The 9,607-nt window shown below is 39.5% G+C and overlaps 1 protein-coding gene across 2 annotated transcripts; it reads right to left on the reverse strand.

Moving 5' to 3' along the window:
* Positions 1 to 259: 259 nt before the first annotated feature.
* LOC105057681 (probable glycerol-3-phosphate dehydrogenase [NAD(+)] 1, cytosolic) lies at positions 260 to 7,381 on the reverse strand. 2 transcript variants are annotated; one of them, XM_010940366.4, is made up of 6 exons: positions 6,772 to 7,381; positions 5,807 to 6,669; positions 4,663 to 4,884; positions 2,455 to 2,702; positions 2,080 to 2,219; positions 260 to 1,685 (listed from the first exon to the last, which is right to left on the reverse strand). In XM_010940366.4, exons 2-6 carry the CDS (start codon positions 6,462 to 6,464, stop codon positions 1,562 to 1,564), a joined length of 1,392 nt encoding a protein of 463 aa, XP_010938668.1. In that variant the 5' UTR covers positions 6,465 to 6,669; positions 6,772 to 7,381; the 3' UTR covers positions 260 to 1,561. The 2 variants fall into 2 exon arrangements, with proteins under 2 accessions (XP_010938668.1, XP_010938667.1); XM_010940365.4 differs by having other exon boundaries at positions 5,807 to 6,672.
* Between the last annotated feature and the right edge of the window lie 2,226 nt (positions 7,382 to 9,607).

A 9,607-nucleotide genomic window follows, 5' to 3' on the forward strand; every position in this document is an offset into this window, starting at 1 on the left:
GGTGGAAAGATCATTCATGGAAAAGCTGCTGACAATCCAATCTATCTTTCAGAGTGGTCATACCAATGGACCATCAACAGAAATGTCATATCTGGATCCCATTTGAACATATGCAACCATTTCATTATAATGACAATCTGATCAAAGTGGAACCATGGGAGCATTAGCATAACATTCAGAAAAATCAGTATTAACGTTCATATAGCCAATATGCGATGGACCAGCTGTATGATACACAATCCATCGGCAGATAGAAAGGGATAAAAAGTCGGTCGATATCATTCTGGAGATATGTTCAAGGTGAAACATACACCATACATCTTCAATCTTAATTTGAACATCCAGAATGCCATCTATGAAACTAGGGAGTTACATATCTTATGTTTACATTGTTCATGCCCAGAAGGTACATGAATGCTGCTGGTAAATTTGGTCTTGCTTGCAGCTCGTTTCAACTTCATCTTTGAACTAAGTGAACCACCAACTGCGGTCGACAGTGTTTGTCAATGATCTTTGCTTATTTCACAAAATATACAAAGCTCAATGTGGGAACAAAGGTTCAATCAAGATGCATGCATTTATACAAAAAGTAGCTTCAGGCTCAAAGTTGGCTAAATTTTTTGTACTTAGACCAGCATGCGTACCTGCGCAAGTAAGATACAGCCAGGCATACACAACTCCACCAATCAACTGCTGTCCAGAAATAAATGGTCGGGACCAAGATATCACTAAAAATTAAATCAACCAGTGGTAAAATTTCACCAAGAAATGTGTCAGTAGGATGGCACTTTTGTGGACTGAATTCTATTACCTTGTTGGCACAAAAGCATTATGTTAATATCTAGCACAACTTGACAGTGCTAAATCATCTTAATGGTACCAAACCACCTAGCTAGAACATAGACAATCTCTAGGTGCAAGCATCAGATGGCATGAAAGATAGTGGAGCCAACTCGCTCTTTATTTGTTCCACAACTGCGAACTGAAAAGGATGACTCCAGACAGAGGGGCATGAAGAAAGGAATAAAAGGAATGAGAACACAGAGCAGGAAATCAAACTCCAGAATCCAACGCTCCAAGCTGCTAGCTGTTGGTTTCCCCATGTGAAACTTATCTGCTTTGGTTATATAAAGAGAATTTCTTTGATAGCACCAGTTGGTTCAGAAAATTGGCTTTAAGTGGAACCAAGGCAGCAAGTGGCACAACTTGTCATTCTTACCAGAAGATGGCATCAATAGATCTGAAACTATTTTCACACAAGGTCTTGTACATCTTAAATATAAATAAAGAAACTAGTTCTCCTCTTACAAACAGCAGTAGCTTTCTATTTTGATATTTTCTCGAGATTCAATTGGATGCCTTCTTGTTTACATAACAAATAGAAACTAAATCAAGCGTGCTTAAATATAGTTCCGAGCAAGAGGCAAGAAATTCCTTATTAACTGAATAAAATATGCACTACCAACTCCATCAAGGCCATCACATATCAAACTAATATCGACAGAATAACAAGAAGGACCAGTTTTCTGTCTTTTTGTTGATTGATCATGAGCTGATGTTATCAAGGTTGGCCAAGAAGAGATGGTCTGTAGAAGGCATGGCTTTGTGCAATCTCAATCCGTTCACGAGGATCATTCATGGTTTCGTCTCTTAATGCTTGAAGAATGGCCTGTGTAGAGACTTCCCTGCATATCTCGAATCAATCATGTAAGTCAGGCCAACAACAATAAACTCAAAGAAGAAACCTGAAGGTCATTCAGATCCTAACGACAATATAAAGCCATCCTATTCAATCAATTTTAGATCATAGTGTATTCTTGGTAGGAAAAGAGGCAGCCTCTTGTTACAAACTAGACGAGGGGCCAAAATGCAGGATAGACCCACATGACAATTAGATGATTAAAATTTACATTGTATTAGTATCCCATTTTGAAAGCTAAAGACCCTTCCCTTCATTTTCATTTATAAAAGCTAAAAGACAAATCACACAAAGTTAACACTGATGTAAGCAAGCTTACAAAACCTCTCAACTATCACAAGAGCTTGAAAAGAGAATCAGGGGGGGAAATGGAACCTGACCTTTTTATTAGAATTCTGTGGAGAGTTTTGAGGATGGGGCACAGCTCAACTGGAGCAACAGGCTTGTTTTCTTCAGGATGCAACACACTTAAGCTAGGCTGGCTGAGAAGCTCATAAAATGCATCAACTGCAGAGACACCCTGCATGAAAGAATAATGTGAGTTTGTAGGAGGGAATAGATACAAAATAGAAATCATATGAGAAACTTAATTCTAATTTACTGAAACACATAACATATGTCCCTCAGTTGTGTACCAATTCAGCAAATTCAGGTGAGTCAAAACTCACAGCAACTTGGAACTCCAGTGGTGATTGGGTGCAAAAATATCTCTGCTGCTTATGAGATTACCAAGGTGCAAGGATCAAGAGGCTAACCTGAATCATTCCTTTCCCTTTGATGCTATCACCCATATCAGGACTCAGTTCCCCTTTAGCTAGCATTTGTCCATACCATGCATTGCGACCTTTTAAAAGAGTTACATAGGTATCAGCTAGCAATGGACCAGCAAGTTTCTCAGGCTGTTCTGCCAATAGATGAGTAATAAATATCATTTCAGAAGTGCAGTGTGCAAAGTATACTGATTTGCTTGTTGCACTCTCATTTGTCAGAGCTGCTACCATCCCTGAAGGAAAAAAAAAACAGACTCATATAAAGCCTGATTCCAGAAGAGATTCAAGTATGCGTGCTCAATAGGATAGGTTAATTAAGCACTCATGAGAAAGTAACTGTAAAACCATATTAAATGGCACCGAGATAATGTAAACTTGTGCAATAGTGCTGAAATAATATCATCGTCTGAACGTTCACCAGTAACCATTATGATAACCAAAACAATATGGAGTTAAAGCATAGTCAATTCCATAAACTAAGTGGAAACGAAAAACAGGTGAATGAAGGTTCTCCATCTCGGTACCGGGCCCCGTATCTGTGCCAATCTGTCACTGTGTCGATACAGGACTAGTTCGGCGTACTGACTGCTGGTACACCTTCTGTCCCACAAATCGGTACCAGACTGGTACAGTATGATACGTGCTGTACTGTCCGGTTCAGTACAATAGGCAAACCTTGAGGTGAACAATGAAGGAAAATTCACATTAAGTTTGACTACAGGTTCCAATCACAGGGATCAAGCCGATTCACCCAACAAGGGAGTGAAATATTGAACTACTTCCGAAAGAACAACACATGTTTTACAAGTAAATTTTTGATAGAGTAGAATTTTAATGGTTAGAGTTCATTGGCTGGATGGAGTCCAATATTACGATAAGCATAATGATAGCAAAATAATCAATAAATCCATGCAAGAGAAATGACTCACCGAATTGCTCTCAGATCAAAGTAACAGGACTATAGAAAAGAAAAGCATGTAATAGAATAGAAAATAGTTCTCTTTCATGGACATCTTGGATGCGTACATAGAGAGACTAACCAACATTTTTTGATATATCATCTCATATAAGTCTGTGATCTATCCTTATCATTAATAAATATGGTCATGTTCTGCATATCAATTCCTTCTTCCAGCTCTCCCCTTTCTTTCTTACCTCCAACACCTTCCTTTTGGCAATCAGTAATATCTTCATAAACAAATAATCACTCAAGCAGGGAACCTGCACTGCTGAATAAATCCATAAGATCAATATGATATAGCTAGATATCAATGATTCCAGGTTGTTCTAGCTCCACATTGTTAACATTAGATAGAGGAGTGAATTTATCATTACCACAGTGACTCTAAACATTGGTGGTTCCACATCATCAGTCTTAGAAAGCACATTTCAACTCTATAACATCTTAAATTCAGCAGTTATAGAGAATTGAAATATCACGATCCACAAAACTTATCCAATCTTGCAGCATAACCAAGTGATCCTTTGGAAAGCCATTACATTTGTAACAAGACCAAAACTGAAACTCATGAACACAAGTCTATGATAATTTCATGGACAACAATAACATAACAGCTGCTCAATTCTCGTTCCTGACAAAATAGTGGACCTATGTGAATCCAGGAATCTACTTGGAGTTTTCACACATTGCAATAGAATCACCATATATTGGCCATCTTTCTGAGAACCGCCATAGATGCACACGTGCATGCTTCTGTATGCTCATATATCCAAGGTATAAATGTCATTATAAAATATTCACCTTCTAAGTCTAAATATGAAACATCTCTTCACCGTCCACTTACCTTGTGTTATTTTCTTCTACCAAGAACCACATGGAGAGAAGTACTGCAGATAAAATAGAGATATGAATACTAAAGGAAGTCAAAACACTGTCCCAGATCATCTTACTAATAGGGAGTCAAGGACTGTCCCAATTATATGTTCTAAAAAGCTGCATTTTAGTAATGCATAAACGATGACTAGTTGCGGTAATGCTTCCTGTACCCACAGATGGGGCTGAGGTATATTTAATAGGTTCTTTTGATTAAATCCATTTAACAACACGAGAATATGTCTGCCCATGATCAATTCAAAGACTACATAATGCACCACAAAACAATAAAAGATATGAATATTATAGTTGTTTATTAATTTTCACAAGATGAAATATCAAGAAAATATTAAACTTACCAGCACCAATGGCATATACATTTTTCAGGCCACCCATAACTTCATGAGTAACAAGATCGCTATTATCCCACACAATGAAATGTGGCTGCCTCAAAAATGTAGCAAGAGGTTTCCTCCACTTATCAGATCCGCAAATTCGAGCATTAGCATATTCCTTGTCGTAGATCTCTGAAGCAATGTTTGGGCCCCCAAGATAAAGAATGTTCTCAATTGGAACTCCAGCTGCCAGACATACATTCAAGCTTAGAAGAGAAAAGGGGGAAAAAAACAAAAGTAAAGACCCAAACGGGGATAATACCTCAAATTTACAAGATATAAAACAGTATTTCTGTAAAGGAAAGAATATCCAAACAAAAGTAAACAAATGGTGTTTAAAGAGATATTTATGTATTTAAAATTAATTATTGATGGGTATTACTATGGAAAAAGCACACCCAATATAATTTTCAGATTACTAAAACAAGAGGACCATCAAACAGGAACAGTTGTGAAGGTCAACTATGTTTTGCAAATATTAAAACAAATGATATCATCTACTTCTTTTACTCACTGTATGGGGAACAATGCAAGAAATCACAATTGAAAGATTATAATTTATTCAACAACACAATACATGAAAGCAGAGATAGTGACACAAACATTTAGTTCACAAAAGAAAAATGAGCAAAAGCAAAGATATATGCATATCATATCTGGTTTTCCTGTCTCGAGAGAAGGTACAGAAATTGCACTGAAATAATACGAAATCAAAAATACAAGAACAATATTGAAGTCAAGTTTCATGGGTACATCTGTTTCGTGTTTCGAAATGTCTTGGTTCTTTTAAAAAAAGTGTTGTTCTTTTTAATATTCTGTACTTATGTGCATCCTAGAATAGTAATGGTTTTGCAGTGCATCTCTATCCAATCAAATATATGATTATGTTAAAGAAGAACAGTCATAAGAGGAGACAAATGAACACACATATTCTAGAGCAACTGAAGACCGATGTGTGCCTAGTTCATAGTTTCTCTAGCTAATTCTTGGCAGTTACAACTTGCTTACCTCCAATTAATTGTGGACTCAACAAGTGATGAAGCTAAAAAAGGTCCAAAATCCATTACATGGCAATCATAAAAAAGTAGAAAGTGGAAAGAGAACATACTTGCACATCTAATCATCTGTGTGGGTGTTACTATCCGTGGGACTGGATCTAAAGCTGCCTCAATACCCTTCGCCAGAGAGATTATAATTGGAGCAGTAATTCTCTCCTTCCAGTATCTATTGATCTCCTCAAACACTTCACGGGTCTCTGTGGAAGGCAGACCGTTCACCACGATATCAGCATCCCACACCGCCTCCTGCAAATTGGTCACGACCTTCAGCGGGCAGAGCGGTGTGTCAATCATGTTCAAGCAGAAACCATCCCTCAAGATCTCATCTGCATACAGTGTTCGATCCCCGAGCCTTGCTTCAACATATTTCAAGTATGCACACCGACGTATCAAACGCCTCAGAACATCCTCCCTAGAGTTGATTACCTCAAATAGATGCTCTGCAGTGGACCTGTCAACCGATCTCCCGGCCCTTCTCCATATCCTAATCTGGACCTTCTCACGAAAATGACCATAAGCATCTTGCAAGAGGGCAGCAAACACACTGCCCCAAGCACCAGCCCCTATGCCAACAATCTTTAACAGATCGCCGTTGGACTTGCCGAGAAGGCCACGGAGCTCATCAAGCCTTTTTTCAGCACCATTGGAGTTGTGAATAGATCCGTTACAGTGAAGAGAACCATGATCCCTTTCCACACTGCCAACCATCTTCTTTCCAGGACCACACACTAAAAAACTTCAAAATTTGGAATTCCTTATGTTTTCCCAGGAATCAAATTCTTTAGATCACAGCCAAATAAAAAGGTTCATCCAATACCAACACTGAAGTTTCTCTATTTCTAACAGCTTTCAGCAAACCCCAGTTCTCTAATTCGTGACTTACCTCTAGATATCAGAAATACTTCAGCCTTCACTGCTGTTGTAAAAAGGGGGGAAAAAAAAAAAAGCACAGTTTAATCCTCTTCTACCACCCAAAACTCCATAAAACTTTAATTCAAGATAAAAAAAAGCTCACCTCCTCTATACCATAATCTGTCGCAAAACAGTCAGAAAGACACAAAACCCCGTCTTTTTAGGCAACAGTACCATAAAATTCCTTGCCAAAAATCCAATCTTTCTCCAATGGGTCAACTTCTAAACACTCAAACGTCTCCTATCTACCTTCAAGCGCTTACCAAATCGAAAGATAAGGCACGCAAGTAAACTTAAAAGCATACCTTTGGGATTGCCGTTAGAGTTTTGGTCATCTACCTCAAACAATTTTAAAACACCCGGCTTTCGGAGACTCCAAAGCCGGCACTATCCCCACTTGAACTTCTCAAATTCTTTCACCCGAAGCTCACAGTAATAAGACAAGGAGAAGGCATTACACTTGAGCAACAGATGGGCGGTTGGGCTACTTCCAACTCTCTTGTTAATGGAGGCAGGGGAAGGATGGGAACAGTACTTAAGATTTGGAAGCCGAAGCTTTGATTGGGGAAGGGAAGGGGAAAAGATTAGCTTTTTCGGGGGCTTCTTGAAAGCTGTTAGGATTTGGAGTTGGCTGGAGGCATTAAAGACTTGGGATGTTGCCACCTTCCAAACGGCCATAAATGGGAGAGCTCTGGGCATAGCTGTGAGAAGGAAAGACAGCTCTGCTGTACAAAATTGTTGCTACCCTCGCTTCACAGAAAAAGGAGAAGCGTTTGTTGGCATTGGGCCCATGGGAGGGTTTCTTTGAGACTACTTGGCAGCTGGCAAAAATATGGCATAGCAGGATTATGACATGATCATTTTTTTTTTTCAAAAATCATGAGCAGTGAAATACAGATATGTGCATCTATAGCATGTTTAGTATGATGATCATAAGAATATATATTTAATTTTATATTAATAATTTATAAAAAAAATTAAATATTTATATAAAATTTAAAAATTGAAATAATATTTTCTAATTAATTTTTTTGAAGTCATGATTTCATGATAAAATAAAAAGATTCAATTTTAAATCACAGATTTACTGATTGACCATTTCATAATATATAGACAATCTATGATGTAGAACTGGATCTAGCCCTCTTTTATACAATCATCAATTGGAAAGGATCTATATTTGATTTAATGTGCCGAGATGACAAACTGAATGAATGCTTTTGAGAAGATGGAATTTGTATTATCACTCGTTGTGGAGATATGTCATGGTACAAACTCTCTGTTTCCACTAAATTTAATTACCATGAAAGACCTAAAATTAAGGTTGCATAGTCTATTATATGTGGTTGAACTCTTAACATTTGCATTATAACATAGCAGATGAAGCTAAGCTATTACACAATTCGATACATCCTATTTGAAAGAACGACAATGGAATGCATAGCCAAGTGACTCATTTTGCAATAAGCTATTAAGCTCTCTCATGAGCAGAACTTTTGTCGGAACCAGGGGTAGCGTCAATAATCATTTTTAAGTTGTTTCTTGTTTTTTGAGATGAGTCCCAGCAGACTTTTGTTGCTAATTTCCAGTGTTTTGATAAAAAATTTGGCTGGTGGAGACTAAGACACACCACATGATATCCTTGTATTTTTAATGTGGGTAATTGAAGGAATAATCCAGTCCCGTGAAATGTTTTGCTAAGTATTTTCTAGCCATCATTCTTTATTATTTGGCTTGAAATTATGTTCCAAAGACTGATTTAGCAGTACATAGAATCTCCAACAGGATGAGCTTGTTTTCAGCAGTACTCCAATAGAAAATATTGTGGCAATCAGATATTTACAAATAGATCTAGGAGTATAAATACTGCGACAATTTGATATTTGAAAATATTGTGGGCAGGCTGCGGGGGGCCTCCTTAATAGTCCTACATCGGACAACTCTGGTGTGTGCATGTGCTTAAGTAGTACGGACTCCCTCTTGCCCACGTGAGGCGCCTTTTGCCCAGAGAGGCTAAGAGGGCAAAACCGTGACCTCGGGCGCGTGCGGCCCGTATGGGCGGCATCCCCGAGGAAAGCGGACAATTCCTTACGTGCGGTGGAAAAGGAAAGGTACCGTAACCTTAACACGTGTGCACAACAGTGGCACCCCAGGTAGGGGCACCCGCCCCCTGTCGCTCAACACATGCACCCTCCAGAGTGGGGGGCTGATGTTGTGGGCAGGCTGCGGGGGGGCGTCCTTAATAGTCCTACATCGGGCAACTCTGATGTGTGCATGTGCTTAAGTAGTGCGGACTCCCTCTTGCCCACGTGAGGCGCCTTTTACCCAGAGGGGCTGAGAGGGCAAAACCGTGACCTCGGGCGCGTGCGGCTCGTATGGGCGGCGTCTCCGAGGAAACCGGACAATTCCTTGCGTGCGGTGGGGAGGGAAAGGTACCGTAACCTTAATACGTGTGCACAACAATGACGCGCCAGGTAGGGGCACCCACCCCCTGTCGCTCAACACATGCACCCTCCAGAGTGGGGGACTGATGTTGTGGACAGGCTGCGGGGGGACCTCCTTAATAGTCCCACATCGGGCAACTCTGATGTGTGCATGTGCTTAAGTAGTGCGGACTCCCTCTTGCCCACGTGAGGCGCCTTTTGCCCAGAGGGACTGAGAGGGTAAAATCGTGACCTCAGGTGCGTGCGGCCGGCCCGTATGGGCGGCGTCCCCGGAGAAAGCGGATAATTTCTTGCATGCGGTGGGGAAAAAAAGATATCGTAACCTTAACACGTATGCACAACAGGAAATATATCCAAAATGAATTTTATCCAAAAAAAAGTGACACAAGAAGCAAAGTGAAATCATGATATTTCTTCATTCTTCAAGGACGCTGCTTTAATCTAAAATCTTTGTGGCTACCCCTACTTCAATATTGGCGAGCATTATACAACGAA

This window comes from Elaeis guineensis, chromosome 14, assembly GCF_000442705.2.
Source record: "Elaeis guineensis isolate ETL-2024a chromosome 14, EG11, whole genome shotgun sequence".
In the NCBI taxonomy this organism is placed as follows: Eukaryota; Viridiplantae; Streptophyta; class Magnoliopsida; order Arecales; family Arecaceae; genus Elaeis; species Elaeis guineensis.